Here is a 19,414-nt window from a genome sequence, read left to right as displayed (position 1 = left end):
AATGAAAGGTGAAATTTTATGAATCTCCAGTCTGAAGTCTGCTCATATAACTGATACACGCTTTTTTTCTGCCTAAGGATTTCCCTTGCATACACAGCAGAAAAACAAACAAATGCAATTCTCTCTCTTATTTCCTTGAAAAGCAAAGTCTTTTTTTCTAGCAAGATTAACTTGTCGACTAATCTTAGAGCAAACACTTTATTTTAATCTATCATTGTTTTCTGCCTGTGGGTTTAGCAGAGGTCAGAAAAAGAGATTCATTAAAGTGATAGTGCATTTGTTTTTCCAAAACCACATCAGAAGATTTTCCAAAGAAAATAAAGAAATACAGTATTTCTTTTAATACACATCACCTAAATAAAGTCTTAAAATCACGTGCCTTGACCCAGATGGGGTGTTTGCAGCATAAGGTACAAGTTGTATAATTTCTACTATCTTAAAACTGCTTAAATGAGCTCTCCTCCAGCTATGCCATTTATTCCACACCTAAGGTGAAGTTGCTCTGGTCCCTTCTCTGATGTAGAGCCGTCAGTGAGCTGACTGCCAGTGTGTTTGTGCAAGTCTGTTTGCTTATATAAAGAACCTATTTAAGCTTCTCCACCCAAGAAATTCATGTTGATTTTGGATAATCCCTGGGCGATTTTATTCTGTAAAATAAATAAATAAATCTTCCAAACCTGTGATGCAGCCCAGCTCTCACATATTTTGGACTATTAGAAGTGTAGCATTTGTGTTGGGGAAACGTGAACTGACGTGAGGCGTGGGCAATTTTATATTTGTCCAGAAGTAAAATAGGATGCATATTTCAATATAGGGTTATGTGATGTTGGAGTTTCACCTGACAAGAATGCAGGGTCAGCTGGTAATGAGGATAGTTTTGTGTGTGGATGGCCAGACCCCACACTGCACACTCATCCTCCACTGTGGCTTCTCTAGTAGTGCCAATGTGATTTAGTTTGGCAACAAACCAGAATTTCAGAAGAAAAGGAAAAGCTATATTAAACAGCTGAAACAATTCTTTGGGGTCAGCAATGGCTGTCAGGACTCGCTTTCAGTCTAGGAGAGATTGTATGTGTATGTAACATAGGCCAGTAGATGTGGGAATCTGGGCATCCTCGCTCCAATTGGTGCTGAGCTGGGCTGCGCTGAGGATGCTTTGGCCCAGTGCAGTAGAACAGGTCTCTGTGATCATCATCAATCATAACTAACCCATTCAGTTAAAAATAGCTTCTGCAAGCTCTGCTCTCCCCTGCTCCCTTAAGGAAACACTAGTGCACGGGCTTGAGTTGAGTATGCTTCAAGTCCTAAACTCAGGTCTGGGCAAATGCGAGGAGGAAAAAGCCCTTAGTTTCACTCTACTCTTAATCCTCACCCGTATACTTCCTTGAGGTTCTTGCTTTGGCAACAAAACTGGTTCTGAACAGGCACATCTTTGCTGAAGACAGTAATAGCTATGAACATGTTGCCCTGAATCTCTACGCTGCTATTTATTAGGTAACTAAATATTAAATCTAATGTCTTAAATAACTGAAATAATTAACTGTATTTGTCTAACATATGTAGCTACCTTAACTTGGAAAATGTTGAGACTGGGCTAGACTGTCTTTGCTGTATTGTTTATTAATTGCATTGCAGCAGTGTTCAGCATCTCTTGTAGTAGATACTGAATTCATGTAGTGAAAAGCAGCCGTTAACCTTATGAGACTGAACAATACCAAAAATGATGGGTTTGTTTCCTGCTTGGTTTCTGGGGTCTTGTAAACCATGAAAAGTTTTCTAGAAGACTTACGCACCTACCTTACCTCCTCTTCCCTTGCTCTAACCTGTGAATAAGCTGAAATTCTTGTAAAATCACTTACTTTCAAGAATTAAATCTGTGAATGGAAAGTCAAACCTTAAAAGACATGCTGATAAATCACTGGAGATGGCAGTGACTGAGTAAAACAGTATGGAAATAACAGCAAATGTTTTCAGAGGAAAACTGACCTTCTCAACCCAACACACAGTACCATACATATATGCAACATAACATACGTTCTCACTTGTTACTGTATCCAGTGGGCTGTCGTATTTCTAGTGTTCTGTGTTTTATGTGTGTTATATACACCCTTAATTAGACTTGTGATGTAGACAGCCCACTCCTGCATGAGGTTAAGCTGCTGTGTAAATAAATAAAAAGTAGGAAAGACAGCTTTTGCTAAAGATAGAACTAAGTTTAAAAACAATGTTTTGGCCTTAGGCTTTTATTTAGGGTTTCGGAAAACAGAACAAGTTCTTTGTTTTCCATTACTTGTAGAAAGCCTAATAGGCAAAATATTGCTTCTTTTCTCATTTTTCATTCCTTGAATGTGTTTTAGTAAATCCCTTATTTATTTAAACTACTATAAATTATGCTGGGATATGATCATTACTAGTTTTTATAGAAATATTAGTTTAACTGAGGAACTTCTTTGTTGTGACCTCTGTGGTAGGTAGTTTAAGCTCAGAAAAAAAGGCATCAGAACACATGCTTTAACAATTATTTTTCTTCAAAAGGTTATGTTTCATATAGATGATCAAAAAGGCAATATAGTGCCAGCCCACTTAGGCTACCAATTAATACTATCACTGTCAACCTCCCAATAACTTCACTACAGTAACGTTAGTCAATTTTAGCAGTTAAGGTTACTGACCAATTGCCATCAGATTTACCACATGCATATTAAAAAAAACAGTCAGCCTTTATCATTTGATGAACTACGTTCACAGACAGAGGCAGAAAGGCTTCTGCTATCACTTTCTCCAAGCAGGCACAAAACCAGCTACATCTGAAGTGGATGTACGCTGCTAAATTTCTCTTACAGTAGTTTGTCAGTGCTTTTCAGTCTCTTTAACCTATTTTTACAGTGTCTCTGCCTGATGGATACTTTCTTCCACGTCTATTTTTCACATAGGGAACTGATGTAGAGGATGTCAAAAGAAGCCAAGTGGGAAATTAAACACCTCATACTTGGTGGGCTAGTTAGGACTGTGTGTTAACTACCTGTGTTAGCTGCTGCTGATGTTAGAGGTGGGTGGCTTTTGCCAGGAACAAATGCTGTCTGCAGTACCGTGGCTCAGTAATGAGCTAGTCCCCATCATGTGTCTGAACCTTGCTGCAAGGAGATCTGACTTATTTGAGGCTAAAGCTGCATTGCAGGTCAACATGTAAGGAGTGTAAAAGATCTGGAGTATGAAATCAAGCCCTGAGATAATAGCATGGATTTAAGAGATTAAGTGATACTAATACCAGTACACCTCTTTCAGATAAGTCATAGGCATACTTCCTTCATGCCTTTTGCCTCTTTTCTTTCATTCTTTTTTTCAGGTTGTTTTTTTTTTTTTACAGTCTTTTCCATCAAGTAGTCCAGCTTAAATTGGAGTGGTGTATCCTTAATAGATAGTTTAGTGAGTACAGCACTTTTCTATCAGATGAAAGAGCCGTGAACCCCCTTAGATTGGGGAACTTGAGACCGATGTCACCCACCTCATGAGCAAGAGGTAAAGATGCCCAAATTGCTGTAAATTCTTACAGGCACCAGATCATCCTTGTTGACTGGCCAGGAAGTGAGTAGTGAAGCCCTCATCATAAGTGATTGCCCACACTCCTCTACAAGGTCCCTGATAAAACAGGAACGAAATTGTACAGTAACCTAGAACCATGAAGCTCTAATTTGATCTTCCTTCTTGTAGCTGGAATGACAATGATAAGAACCTGCATAAATAGGGGTAGTTTATGTAAATGCTAGTGCTCCGTGTTGACACGTATGCATTTCATATTTTTCCTCATTCCATGGGACTTTTCTGTGCATCTTCATTTTGAGACAGGAGATTTTGGATATCTGCAGGTTCTTAGTGCACGATAACATATATGATAGTTGGTGTGAAAGGGACTCTTGTTCCTGGGCAGTACTGCTATTGTAGGTCCTGATCTCTCAATGTAAAATTGAATTGGTTTAAGCTGATCCAGTGCTTTGAGTTTGGTCTTGTTCTGAATGAAGGGCAACGCAATACTAGATGACGTGCCATGAAGCTCCGTGTGTTTCTGTATCCTTTCCAGCTTCACATCCTGTACATGTGATTCATCAGTCTGTATTTACCAGTGATGGTAACTTAAAATTACATTTTTAAGTTTGTTTGTTAGGTTTTTCTAATTTATAAGTTTATTTATTTCAGAGTTTTGCAAAGAAGTGGAAAAACTGAGATAGTTGAAAATTCTGTCATTAAAACAAAGGACTTTTCTTCTTCTATGTTTCAGACACAGATATTAAGGAGCTAGAGGATGTTTTTGGACTTAACGGACAAGTAGAGCATAAGCTGAACTTCCTCAAAAAGAATGTATCAAAAGATATAAAGCTGGTACTGATTGCTCATTCTATTGGTTGCTACATCACATTGGAGATGATGAAGCGAGCATCAGAACTTCAGGTACATTAACCTTATAGCATGGGAGTTACGTTATTAGCAAAGCAGTGCACATGCTTAGCCTGTGGGTAATGTCATGTCTTTCCTGTGGAAGCTATATTCTGCTATATACAAACTTTCAATCCTAGTTCTCATTAAAATGAAATAAAAACATTAATCACTAATCCTAATAACATGTAATCAAGGAGTTTAATGTAAAATAAAGTTCTTACTCTGAATTTGCACCTTTAAATGCCCTTGTAATATAAATGATCAATAATGGTGATAAATATATTTAGGACATTCATGTTGTCTTCTCATCTTTAAATAATTTATGAACAGATCACTAAATATTTGGCCATTGTATTACTACACCAAAAATTAAGACTGGTTATGATTTTAATAGCAGTTTCTTATCGCAAGGCAAGCAGATTGCTGGCTGTACATGGGAAAATATATGGAATAGTAGTATAAATTGTGATGAGTACTACTATGAAGGACATTGTTTTTAAAATTTAATTCATATGCATATATCATTGCTTCTGCAGCTCAGTCTTGGTTTGTGTAACTGGATGAGAGTGAGAAGTGTTACTGCATGTTCTCGTTTATCTGAACATTTCTCTTTGTCACTGTGAAGCAATAAGAAAGCTGAGGCAGGGCCGTGTCCTTGCAACTCTGGAAATCGCAAACTGTTACTGCTCAGTAATAACTCACTGTACTGGCGGATGATGAATGAAGAATCCTGCATTTTTATTCTTAAACATTCACTCTTGCTAAATCATTGCCTCTTCCTTTACATTATAAAATCTTCAGTGGAAGGAAGTGCAGTGTTAGCGTATAGTCTGTGTTTAATATACGCGTGAGTAGGTTCTTCCACTTCTTCATTTCCACTACATGTCTAACTTTTTTTTTTCCTTTAAAGGAAACAGCAACTAAAAATGTGAAACATGAGATTAACCTGATATATTTCCACAGGCGTATTTCACTTTGTGATTAGAAACAAGGGCATTTTTTGAGAGAACTTTTATTACTGTTTTATCTTTTCAAGAGGGAGTGTTCTAGAAAATATCATATGCAGTAATTTGTCCAAAAATACCAACTTTTCTTTAGTCAACATCTGTACAGTCTTTATTACACAAATGATTTTATCTGGTTTCAATTAAACTATGAATTGTTGAGTAATTTTTTTACACCTGGCTCACTGGATGCTGGCAGCTTGCTATTCATCAATGTTTTGAAATGTAGGTATCTTTGGGACACTCTTAGACTGCATGGTGCACTGCGTGCATGAAGTTAATATATGACAAGCTACATTTAAGATGCATTTAACAATAGAAAATATTTGTGTAAGCCAGAGTGTTGTGCAATCTTTGTCCCTTTGCCAAAAATAAGTTAACTGTTAGGCTTTGTAACATATGAAGTGTAATAATAAGAAACTTGTGTTTCCATCTCTCCCTTTATTTTTACTGGAATATTTGATTCCCACAAGATTTTGAGCACATATGTGTATTTTAGTAGCTAGATCATTTGATTTTATTTTTGTGTAGTTCTTATGTGATATTCTTTTATTACATGAGTTTTGGTTTTGGTCTTAAATTCTCTGCTTTAAGAGCCTTTGGTTGCTTACAGTTTATTATTCTGAGCTAGAGGTTAATGTGTTGTATTTATTATTCAAATAATTCAGTAAATGTTTATATTTGGAGTGTATGTTTAGCAGATTTTTTGTTACCCAATTTAAAGCCCTTTGATAATCTAGCCAAACAGAGATTAGATTGTCCCTCTCTTGTACAATGATGAGGGAATCTGATGACTTGAGACATGCATGAAAAGGAGAAAGTACTATCTCCTTATCTCTCCTTCTTGGATGCTCTTCAGCTGTCAGTTTTGAATGCTGCTAATCTCTTGGGCCCTTGTGCTCTCCAGGTTAATGGGGTACTGTGTGTTTCTTTTCTTAAGCTTCTGTGAAATAATGCTTTCTTATTTCATTAAAAGAGAAATTAAACAGGAATTTGCAGTTTACCCAGGATAGATTCATTTTGGACCCCATCCCTATTTTTGTACTGACTCTTAGGGAGGCTTCTGTTAACAGTTTCTTCAGGAGACCCCTTAGCACAAACTTGGTCTTAGGTTGATGCCTTTAGCTAAGTCTGATTAGTAGAGAAGGGCCACACAGGTTACGTCCATACTTGTAACTAAGTGGGGCTACTGCATGGATTTGAATACTGGGCCAGCTATGCAGTGACATTTTTGGACCAGTCTTTACGAGACGTTTTGGCCCAAAGCAGTCAGCAACTTGCAAACAACACCCTGGCATGGTTCTGGGCTTGGCAGAGGCCCAGGACCATTCCCAGTAGTTCGTTTTGATGTAGACGTCCTATTCTGAGGCAGGGGGAATTCCGCCATGTGGACACAGACCGTCCCATGGTGTCCTGTTCAGTGACAGGACCAGGGAATAGTTCCTGGCCGGTCTGTTTTCTGGTACACTTGTAACCATGAACACTTCTCAGTTATTGTGGTGAACATCAAATCTTAACAAGATTTGCCTCTTCGTGGGAACTAGAGCATCCAGAGTTTGTCAGACTGCTAAAAAATTTTGACACTGGGAAGGAAAAATGTTAATCAGCCTTACTCTGGGGAGATAGAAAACTACAATAATGTACAGCTTACTTGATACTTGGTCTTAATCTCATAATCTTCTTTGCTCTTCATTCAGCCAGCAGAACTGAAAAATGAAGCTGGGTGACAAAATGATTTTCTCAATTGTTGGAGCTTGAGCCTCAGATATATGCTACATCCTCCAGGCATTCTATTCTAAAATACAAGTCCTTACTTGGAGGGTTTCCTTGTGCTTAGCTGGTGACACTACTGTTTCCTAAAACATTTTGTTTGATCATTAATTTAATCAAAAGATTGACACATTTCCTTGCTAATGAAATTCAGTCTGTTACAGTCTTAGTCTTTCATTTGCAATGATGCTTTTGAAATGCCAGCACCTTTGTGGTAATAAATTAACACTTATTAATGAGCTCATACAGCTCATTATATAAGCATTGCTCTTCCTGTAAAACTCATTGAGGAGGAAGACTTTGAAACCTCTGAGTATGTATCAGTATAAGCAAATAAAATTTCTGTAATATGTAATTCAAAACCATGCATTGCTACTATGTCTCAGAGGTGCAGAAGAATATTGGGTATTGTTAGAACTTGGTTCATTTCATAAATAATAGCTGACAAGACATAGGTTGGAATGGTTGTGTATAAAACAAGTTCATACCTTGAAAACCCTGTTTTATCATTTCTGTGCACGCATTCATGTGCATCTGCCTTACCTTTCCTTCGCTGTGTACTCTTCCAAACAAAAATCTGTTGGTCTGTACTTTCTTTTGAGAATTCTGATGAGCGTAACAAAGTAATATAGTTCACATTTAACAATTCCATGAATTTATACAGTAACATAACCCTATTTTCATGAGGTTTTGTTTGTCTGTATATGAATTGCATTCAGGTCTTTCACTTGAGGAGCTACAGCTTCTTTAGGATCTGGTAATGTATGTAGCTTAGAAGGTTTCTGCAATGTGTCTTACTCTTCATAAATCAGTACTGACTTTTACCCATCAGGAGGCTGCCCACTAACCAACCTTTCTTGAGTTAAGCAAACATTTCTTCATTGCTGACTATTCTAAATTATTTTATGATGTGTAAAGTGTTGGTGCTATTCATTCCTTTTTATAAATAACTTAAACATGCCTAACAGGAGGTACCAGACATTTTTGTTAACCTTCTGAATTACTGAAATTGGCTATATATCTCTGCTATTGGTTTTCTGTCTGTTTAGCCAGTTCCTGATCCATAAAAAAATGTTTCTCTTACCCATTAGTGGTGCCAGGGATTGAATTACCTCAGCGTGAAGCATTTTGTTGGAGCTTTTTGGATAGTTATTTTAGATGATGCTCGTATATGTGCATGGTAGCTTTATTTCTTCCTTCTTTTTTAAATTGTTCAAAATACTTACTTAAAAAAGCAAAGGAGCTTTCATCTATAAAACATTATTGTTGTTACTTCCCATCTTAGAAAAAGCCAGTAATATATTTTATCATTTGTTTTTAAATTTAGCCAACAATAGATTAGTCTTCTGTCATTCCAAAGTTTCTGTTATTGCATTGTTAGTAATGGGGTCTTTTATTACCCTTGATGCTCCCCCAAATCACACCTTTAGTGTGACATATGTAGTCCTCATTTTGTGGCTTCATACTTGAACCAAAAGGCCACATTCCATCTGTTGTGAACAGCTTGCTTGGAAACATTGATGGCCTACAGGTACACAACAGAACGACAGATGTCAAGACTCTGTTAGCTTTTTTTTTTATTCTATTGTCTAGAAATCTGCTTCTTCCCAATTACCTGCAGCCCTTCACAACACATCTTAGTGGGAGAAGACATCTCTGCACATGGCCCTTCTGACAAAGACATTGATTGGGATATAAAATTTCAGAAACGCTCTTCTTTTTGCCATCTCTTGGCCAGGGAATTTCTTTTTTTCAGTGCGTATATATAGAAGTAGTGTTAAAAGAAGCTTTACTAAAACAGTGAAAAATAGTAATAGATAGTTTTCGCTTCAGTGTATCTTCATATGCAACATAAAATGAATAATCACTCACAGAGGAAATGAAAGAAATGTCTCTTAACAGTTAAATGTGTGAACATCTATCCATAAATACTATTTTTGCAGTAAGGTAGAAGATGAAGTTTAAAGCAAATTAGCTGTTCCTGAACAAGTCATGTAAAACATTCTGGTTCTAAACCAAATGTCTTTTTCTGACATAGCTTAATCTATTTTCAAAATAATTTAAGATAATGGTTTTGAATGTATTCTAGATTCATTCTGGACAAGAGTGTTCACACATGAAGTCATTCAGGTATATTTCCATGTTTAGATATTCTTTACTCAGGTTTTAATTTACCAAGTCTGTTGGTCAACATCAGTTCTGTAAGTTATCAAAGTTTTCCCAGAGTTTACTGGCAGAGATAATCTCTCTTTGAAATAAAGTTTCCCGAAGACAGAAGCTACAGGTAGGTGTTGGGGTTTTTTTTGTCTTTTTTTAAGCTTTTGGTTCTTCTAAGAGCCGAACTGGACAAGGAGAGAATTTTATTTTGCCAGTGTTGGCAAATGCATAATTGGCTATCACTGCGAAAAGATCCCACCTGCTAAATGAGTTGTTTTTCACATCTTTTTGTATTATGAGAGTAGTTATTTAGGGGGAGAAGAAGGAGTGTGTAAGTTGTATTTAATGGTTTAAAATCTTACTTTGACAAATACTAGATTCTCTCACTGCTGCCTTTCTGCCTCAAATCAAGTTGGTTCTTTTGGCTCTAGTCAGCACTTCGTTCTTCTCTGTTGAAGTACTTGGAAAGCTCCCCCTAACTTTAGTAAAAGAAGAATTAGGCCATAAGAGAGTGAAATATGTCAGGATTCCTCTGCTAAGTGATTTATTGTGATAAAGAATTCAATGCAGTGACCCTTTACATTTATAATTTAGTTTCAGTTGTGTTGAAAGCTTGATTATGAATTTGGGAAGCGCTTTCCTAATGTTAGGAAAGAGAAAAATCACCATGTTTTTAAATATGGGCATTTCTACAAGAAAACAAAAATTCTTTAGTCTAGAATTACTGGAAATCCACAGGGACTACAAGACTGGGATTAAAAGAGAGATTTTTTTAACAGTACAAGAACTACTAAGGCATGTCTGATCTTTGGGATAATAAGGGAATCTTTTCAGCAGCATGAATGGTTGAGGGAAAGACTGTATGAAGGCAATGACATTTGTTCAGTTCCTATTTTGCTGAGTTTAGAACCTCTATATGTAATCCAAGACTGGTGGTGTCAGAAAACATCTTCTGTAAGGACACTAATTTAGCAGGTTCTGATGTCTTTAGAAGCTCTAGTGCATTTTGAAAGTAGAAAGAAAATGAAAATATAAACACACCTGAGATAAACAGAAATATTATTGTTTCTTCCATTTTTGAAAGTTTTATTTAACATAACAGCATCTCATTCAAATGCTGATTGCCTAAATTACATGTCACAATATGTTAAACAAAGTCAGTTTACATAGCTGTTGCCTAGGTAAATTAACTTCTGATGATCTCACTGATGATTATAAAGTTTAAAATAGGCTTAGTCAACAAATATATTTTTTACCACCTTGAATGCTCTCTTACAAAAGTAAACTTTTCTCAGATATTTTGAAGAGTACAGTGGGACTGCATAAAATAGAAAAACAGCCAGAAGATTTCTGACGAGAGATGGTATCTGCTTCCGTGTAGAGGATTATACTTTACATACCTGTATGCCAGGGTGCAGTGAAACCAACAGCACAGTAGAAGCGTGAATAAATGTCCTTGGTTTGTGCAGCCTTGTTTTGATTTGTTCTTGCTGAGAACTGGTTGCTCTTGGTTCCTTATTGGATTGCAGTGATGGATGGAATATGGATATGTGGTTATGTCTAGCAATAGGGATCATGATCTGGAGAAACAGAATGGAGAAACACTATTTTTATATGAATTTCATGTTACTTGCAGGCTTAAATGATGAAGTGCAAAAAATCCCAATAAAAATTAAAATGGGTAAAAGACTTACAGTAACACAAACCCAATGACAACATTTGCAAAATTATTATGCAGGAAAAAAATAGATGGCTATACTTAGCAGACCTCACAAGGGAATTGGTACACATTTCAAATAAATGCATATCTTGTGAAGAGAGCTGCGAATTTCTAGGCCATGATACAAAACTAAACTGAGTCTGATGTATTTTCCTTCTCCTTCAGTCCATCCGTCTGAATAAGTGAGCTACATATTAAAAAAACAAGCAAACAGCATTGGGCTGATATACACCCACATTCATCCCCCTTTAAGTGTTAAGGGAGAAAAAAAATAGAAAGACTCTAACAGTTTTGCACTGATTTAATCACGAGTTGAAGTTCAGCTGCCTTCAGTGAGACATGTGTGTTATTTTAAGTTTATGGATGTTTTAAGTTGGTCACTGAATTAGACTATTTCTATAATATATATATTTTGAGAGTTCTCTCAGTTCTTGATAGATAGCAAGTCTTTGGGAACATATATAAGGAAGTACAGGTGGTCTAAACCAGCAATTAGACTAAAATTTGCTTGAGTTGACAGTATACACATTGCAGAGTCTGTATAATCCACCTTGCAACAGATGACAAAGTTCTGACGAGTATGTTCTCTCCGTGACGCCTCAGGCAATATCAGTAAATCTAGTGGAACAGCCAGTAAAGCAAGCAATACAAACTTCGTGCATATGCAAACATTATGCAGCTCTCTTATTTGGAAAAAGTGAGAAGTAATGCAGATGATTTATTAAACCTGACCAAATAAAATAAGATGCTGTATCTTTGAAGCATCAAGGAAGTTTCTACAAAGATTTGTGGAGAGATTTTTTTAAAAAAAAAGAAAAAATGAAAACAACCTTCATATGAAAACCTAAGACAAACATAAAACCTTCTCTCTTTGGGGTGGGACGCTGCAAAGCAAAGAGCAATAGTGGGTGAGTTCATGGCAAACAAAGATTTGTTAGAGAGATACTGACTTTTGACTGAGACACTCATAAAAGGCCACCATCCTGAATTTAAAAGCTCCACAAAACTTGAGAGCGCTGTCGGTGAAAGACTGATAACTGTGGAATGGGGTTGAGAGTGTCAGCTCACCCAAGAGACCACTAGCAACCATTATTTTCACTGGCTTCATGACAGACTCTAATCCTAACGGTCCCAGTCATATTCTTTTCTACCTATCCCCGCCAAAAAAAAGCTTTAAAAAATGTAAACTGTAAGAAAGTGCAGTAATCAACAGACAGATGGGATTTTTTGTGTAACCCACACTGGACGCTGCCTTTGTGAATAGGAACAGGAACTGTCTAGATTTCCATGTGCTGCATAGGTCTGCCTGAAATTACTTTTCTCTTCATAGACAAACAACCCACCTTGTAATATAGAGGACAAAAGAATGTGAAATATCTCAAGGATACAAAACAATTTGGGAAACTTAAAATGTAATGAGAAATAAACTGTTGAAGGTAATACATCTTCAGATGTAAAATGCCTAAGGCCAAATTAAATAAGGAGTCTTTTGCTTTCACCAGGGAGCATATTTCTCCACATTAAGAATATAATTTTTAATCACAGAAAATTGGCTTCAAGCCAAAGTGGCACGAACTATCAATTATTGGCAAATAACTAAACCTACCAGGAACTGAAATGTGATCAACAACTTGAGAACAGTCTTCAGTCATGCTGTGAAGGTACTGACCATTACTGCTTTGTGTCTGTCTGATTTTCTGTTTTCTGCTTTCTTAAGCAGAGAAATTAGCTTTTAATCATACATTGTGTAGTCTGTTACATGTGGGGCCATCTTCTGACTCTCTTTTGACTCATTATGTTGTGGTCAAGAGCATATAACTGCCTGCTAGTTAAGAATCCAATTTCTTCTAAAATGAGATAATAGGATTTATACTTTAAAGTTGTTCCCCCCCAAAAGTAGAGAGAGAGAGAGAGAGAAAAAAAAAGTAAAAGAGATTGTCCTGTCTGCAATCCAGACTTGTTCTTACTTGTAACTGTAGAAGTATCAAGTAAGAAACAATGAAAGGCGAGATTCAAGTTACCAACATAAGATGATAAAATTCTGGATTTTTGGCAACACAAAACTTTAGGATTAGCAACATGTTCAGTGTTTCATGTTGGGAAGAATTACCTGCTGAACTATGCCCTTTTCAAGATCTTCTGTGTCATCACTGTTGAGCTCTTAATCTTCTAACCCAAAACCTAGTGTTTACCAAGGAAGCATGAATGGAAGATTTGGATGAGGCTTATGGTGTTTGTCAGCCTACTTGGCCAAAGCTCATGCCTGATTATCTGGTCCAAAGAAAACTTTTTGAAATTAACCTTGACTTGAATGGCTTTGTTTTATTCTGCTCACTGGTATTTATGCCATGTTTCTGTTACACTGTGTCAGTACACTGTGGCTCAGGTGATGTTAAGCGACATGGAAGCTGTAGTTCATCGTATTGTCAGCACCTGTAAGGGAGTAGCTGAGTTGTGGATTTGCCTGGCTGAGTTCAGTATCTGATCAAAAAGTGTCAGTTTAGGAAACAAAAAGCTTAAAGATTGCAATATGACAGTCTAATAGAAAAAAAAGGATATACATTAAACAAAACTCATTTTTAAATCCACTCTTTGTATCTACCAAATATAGACCAAAGGCTAGACACTGTCAGTTTGTCTGATCATTTGATTCGTAAATCTGTGTCCTAAAACCAGAAATGGAGATACTGGAAAGATAACGTACAGTGAGTTTTGTCTTTTGTCTTCTAGAAAAGACTTTTGAAATATAAAAATTAATTCTTCATACTGCCTTATATGTATTTTGAAAACAAATAATGCATTTCTGAACAGTGCTGCCATGTGTATACATAGCATACCTTGTATGGTTTTTGAAGTAGGTGAAACAGGTAGATACCACAGCTCAGTCCTAGAACTTCATGGGAAATACTAAATTACATATAATTCAATATTCTTCTGAGTCAGGAAAACTTACAGTCCAGAAATGTTGAAGATCAGATGAGACTGGTAAATAGTAGAGTGATAATTAAAAGCACAAGTGCAAAGTTAATTAAAATTGGTATCTGGTGTAATTAAAAGACAGGCTTGACAAAATCAGCAGCAGTATATCCGTCAGTACATAATTGTCGAGCATAAGAATTCAGGTTTCTGTTTTTAACATTGATTGCATTTTTAAGAGTGAGAATTCAGAGTCAATAATAACACTGCCCTAAGATTAGCTTGTTTAGATCATAAGCCTGTGATAAGAAGGCCTGAGGAAAAACTAATTCCTAAGACTTTCTGAGGAAAATAGTATTTTATTCATAATGTTCACTGAAACTTCAACTTCTGACACCGTGTTTTAACATATTTGGTTTACTGCTCAGTTGAATATAGAAACAATATGTAAACCAAGATTTTGGTTGTGATGATTCAAAGTAGGAAAACATAAGAACAATAATTTTGATTTCAAGATACTTGAATTTTTTTAATAACATTGTGTTTATTTTGCTGCTAATTAAAGATCTGATTCCAGATGTATGTAGTCAGAATTCAAATAAACCTACAAAAATTATCTTTTCTAGGAAATGAGAAAATATTAAAGTAGACAAATGTACAAACAGAAAAGGGAGAAAAATAAACTGAAAAGCGGAATCTGTGATAATTCATCAAGAATCCAAACATGAGAATGAAGAGGAAATGAAGGACTAAAAATAAAAAGATGGCTAGAATGGTAAATGGCATAATAACAGAATTTATTAAGTACTGTGGATTTTTACAAATTTATTCATAAAATCTTGTTATTTTGAATCTCCAAAAATTTGGATTCATATTGTAATAACTAAGTGAAATAATTCTATAGAAATGAGGGAATCATAAACATATAACAATAAGTGAATTTCAAAAACAATTAGGATTTATAGCATATGTTTTCAAAGAGCTCAACACCCTTTTGAAAGCCAGATTTCCAAAAGAACTTTTTATGCTTGGTGGTAAAATCCTTTGAAATTATGCCTGCAGATGTGTATGCATAGCACTTGAAAATCAGAGACTTACCTTTTTGGAGAGGCGAACCAAACGATCAAAATTCCGTATCAAGATACGTTGCACATAGCTTGAATTTGTTTTGTTCTTCTACTGCAATTAATATGCTTTTAGAGGAGACAGTAGAGCCAGGAATCAGCAATTTTCATGCTAATTTAAAATTGAGAAGAGGGGAAATCAGTCAATTAGGTCATTAAAGAATTGTTCATGAAAGGAGCATGTGAAGGGACACTGTGAAGTTTTTGAACTCGGCTATAACTCTAGTAACCAATATCTGTTCATAGAAGCTCTATATTAAAATGTAATTTCTTTGGCAATCCTGAGCTCTCAACAAAGAAGTTGACCTGCTCCATCAGCTCTTGCCTCTCATTCTATGTGATACAGTGACTCCAGTGAGGAAGGACTTGGCTTGGATCTTCTGGTTAGAAGAGGTTACTTCAAATGGACAGTGTTGTAATTAAAAATATCTCTTACTTTGCCATATCGTTAAGTTGTTCATTCCCCATGGTTTACAGTGAAGTCTAGGGATGCTTACTTTAGAGGCTAGAGTAGAAAAATTTATTCCTCTGCATTAGCTTCTGTACTGAAAATGGTGTGTCCTGCTTGAAGAGTTCACTGCAGGAGTGAAAGGAATTGGAAAAAGACACAAACTTTATACAAAACGGTTAAAGATCTCTGAGCTTAGATTGCACATTCACTGCATTTAGGGCATTTCTAATACACTATTGAATTAAGTTCAGGTAAATACTGGAGAATTTTTTTTTCCCCTGTCTTTTTAGTATTTCTTTGATTACTGATTATTTTAGGGGCATTTTTGCCAATGCCATGATGGATCTTTTCAGATACCTAAGGATGTGTTGGGTGACTGTAAACTTATGTTTAGAGAACTAAATCAAGCCCTAGATTTCTTCTTAAGAGTCACCCTCTGTGCTCTTATGACTGAGGTTATCTTCAAAATTAAATGTAAAAGAAGTCCACTTCCTTTTCCATTTATTTCAGTGTATAAGTATTTGAAATGCTTGATTTCTATTGTTTGGATACAAGTCTACTTAAAGTGTGACATTTTGAAAGAAAAATCATTGAAGTTTGCCCTTTCATGTGAAATTCAGTGTTAAGTATACGTTTAAGTGGCAGTCCAGGAACCACAATTGTATTTAATAAACTTGTTACCTTTGGAGTCCTGTAAGAAAGTTCAATTAATGTTAATGAAAATATGCTTCTAATAACTTTGTTACAACATTTCTAGTCGATGGAAAATTGTAAGAACATTCCACTCCATTTCAAATTCCAAAACAAAGCATAATTCTGTATAAGGAGTAGAATTCAGAGTCCTAATTGTTCTTAAAAACATTAACTTTCTTCTCCTCTATTTTAAAACATCAGTATGACTACTGTAAGTGTATTTTACTGAAATGAAAGGTACAAACTCCAGATCTCAATAAATATAATTTGAATTGTGACCTTTAATGACAGCTGGCAGAGCTCAGACTTTTTATCTGGCGTTGGCAATTGAAAAGTATTCTCCAAATTTTTGTTTAGTTGCACTAAAATCCTTCCTATTGATGACCAGTTTTATTTGCATGATAAATTAGATATAATTTTACTCTTTTAGCAGATTCCTGCCTGTATTTCATTTGTCATAATAACTAAGGCTAGGAGCAATCTGTAGCATTGGGAAGGAAGGAATTTTGTATTCTTCCCTTATTATTTAAAATGCTTACAGTTCTGGGAAAGTCAATGCAAGGATGGAAGAATGAACTGACTGATAGAATTCCTCACTCCCTCCTCTCTCTTGTTCTCGTGATACCCTGACAAGACTTTGGGATATAAGTTCTATCTTGAACATCAAATATTCCTTGTTTCTTTTCTTCCTTTGACAAAAATACAATGTTCGGCTTTGTGTTCTTGTTTCTTCTCAGTGTATCCTTCCTGGCTCACTCATCCTTCTGTTCTTCATTGATATCACAAGTTGGGACTTGTTCCGCTCTTCTTCCTCCAGCGAACATCATTAAATAATCCACTTAAAATGGTTAAAATGGTAATGGACTGAATTCCTTGTAACATCAAATGTCAGCTCTGCTTTCCTGATGTGCCTACTAACCCTTCTAGGCAAGTAGAGCTATGGGCTTGGGTTAACTGGATGCCTTTTTGATGGCTGACTTCAGTGAGTGGCGAAATATAGCCCTTCCAGATGTCTTAAGTGGAGCTCTTAAAAACAGTAGTCCAAGAATCTTGAGGCACTGATGGAAAATCATGGCCTTGCCTTTTCATCAGCAAAATGAGATTATAATTGTAAGGCTGGTTTCTCATTCACTTTGGTTCAGCCACGTTTCCTTAAACTGAATGAATCATTGAGATTTACTGGTAGGTATGGCTGTACATTGATGGCTCTGAAAGCAGCTGGTTCAAGACAACAGAAAATCTGATTCTTAATGCTTTCTTTTTGTTGAGCCATCTCTCCCCTTTAAGGGCATACCGCTGGTTCATCGTAAGTGGTAGGTGTCCCAGATCATGTCTACAAAGATCACATTTACCAGTCTGTGTACCATAAGGGTACCTGCAGATGCAATGAGGTGATCTCATGGGAGTGCTACACCGAAAAAAAATATCCCACCCTGTACTTCCAAAATGAAAACGGAAAGAATTTCTCCTGGAAAGTGGCAGCTGCGTTCTGACATTCATGTAATGGGAGCAACTGAAAGCTTTATGGTGTGTAACTGTGACACTGCATTCCAACATAAGCTTCTCCCTGCCCTTCTTCCAACCAATAAACTATTCTTCCTCTCTTTTCACTCTCACCCCTCCTAATCTTCTTCTGTTTATATGCTTTAATCATAATAGCAACAAATCCATCCCTGCTGGTATTATCACACCGTTGCAAATTTTGGCCGTCTCCTTTGGCACTTCCCTTGCAGATGGAATGATATTGCCCACTTTGATGGGGTTTAATTCTCTATGTAAAATACTGCTCTGTCAATGAATATTTTCTCTATTAAACTATTTTCAGTCCAACAATAAGATACAGATTTTTGGGAGAACACTTTTCTCATTATTACCTTAACCCATAAAAAGGCTTTTTCTTTTTTTTTTTTTTTTTCCAAACATTTTGGGCAAGTCTTCAGTTACCCAAATATTTGTAGTACAGGGTAATTTGCATTTCAGCCCTGTGAGACTTGTAAATGTAATGAACATTCTGTGTGTTTAATATTTTTTATATTTTTAATAATTTGCAAATAGTTCAGGATGTAGAGCTGACCTGTTGAGAAATAGTTTGCAGTGTCTGTAGAGAACACTTCTGAGTTCTAGTCTTTTGTATGTTTAGCAGAATTCTGGGCTTCATCTGGAAAAATTCTAGGAGTACTTCTTAGTGGAAAATATTTCAAGTAATGTGAAACAACAGATAATTTTTTCCTGTGCTGTGACCCACATGTAAGGTGAGGTATGGATGGTCCCTCTCCTGTTGCCATTAAATAAGTTTCAGCACTGGAAGTCAGCTGTTATGGAAGACACTTGACAACCTTTTGAAAGGTGTGATAGAAAGCGTATTGATTTCAAAGGGAATTGTCAAAGGTCTCAATTTACTTCTCAATCCAAGAGGTTATTCTGTAACTACCATGATAAGTGTTTTACAGCAGTCTTGGTCTTCATCTGTCTATCCAAGAATAGATGAGAGAATCTTGGTCTCTAGAGGTGGGAATAGTGTGTCTTCAGTGAGATCTACATTGACTGTAGACTGTCATATTTAATTACTGAAAAATAAATCCTTTAATCAGAATTTATTCATGAGGCAGAATTAAGGCCCATTACATCGATGCAAATTTTGCCACTAGTTTCAACAGGAGCAAGTTCACACACCCATCCATAGAGCGGGTGGAACCACAGAGGACCAGAAGCATTCAGTAGGATATCGGACACGCTGCAGTCTCATTAGGGCTCTACCTTTTCGGTTACTCTGCTTGTGACCACTGCTGGCAAAGGTAATTTCTTAATCGTAGCAACTGAAGTTAGATACTACCAAGATTTCCATGCCCCTCACTTTCTTGCTACCAAAGGATATATCCTGAGATATTTTCATCCCATTTTAGTTCTTCTGTATTTAAACTCTGCAGAGTAAGTTTTAGTATACTCCTAATAACATTATATAAAGTTAATACTGTAGAAGCCTGATTGTGATTCACATTTTAAAAGGACTCTTCATATAGCTGGTCCAATGAGCTTGGATGGAGGATTCCAACATATAAGGCTCAAAATCAAATTTATGCTAAGTCAGTGGAAAGTGGCCTTAAAGCAGACATAAACTTAGTCACACCTCACCTTGGTGACACTC

General features: G+C 36.2%; 1 protein-coding gene across 2 annotated transcripts in view; it reads left to right on the top strand.

The window, feature by feature from the left end:
* The window catches only part of LDAH (lipid droplet associated hydrolase), a 126,434-nt gene that overhangs the window by 53,340 nt on the left and 53,680 nt on the right, over positions 1–19,414 (top strand). For both annotated transcript variants that reach the window (XM_074820134.1, XM_074820133.1), the window contains exon 4: positions 4,277–4,446. In XM_074820134.1, coding sequence (XP_074676235.1) covers positions 4,277–4,446 — 170 coding nt within the window. The remainder of the gene's footprint in view (positions 1–4,276; positions 4,447–19,414) is intronic.

Source organism: Strix aluco, chromosome 3, assembly GCF_031877795.1.
Source record: "Strix aluco isolate bStrAlu1 chromosome 3, bStrAlu1.hap1, whole genome shotgun sequence".
NCBI lineage: Eukaryota > Metazoa > Chordata > Aves > Strigiformes > Strigidae > Strix > Strix aluco.
The sequence above is the reverse complement of the archived record's forward strand: the minus strand, read 5'-3'. Positions and strand labels throughout refer to the sequence as shown.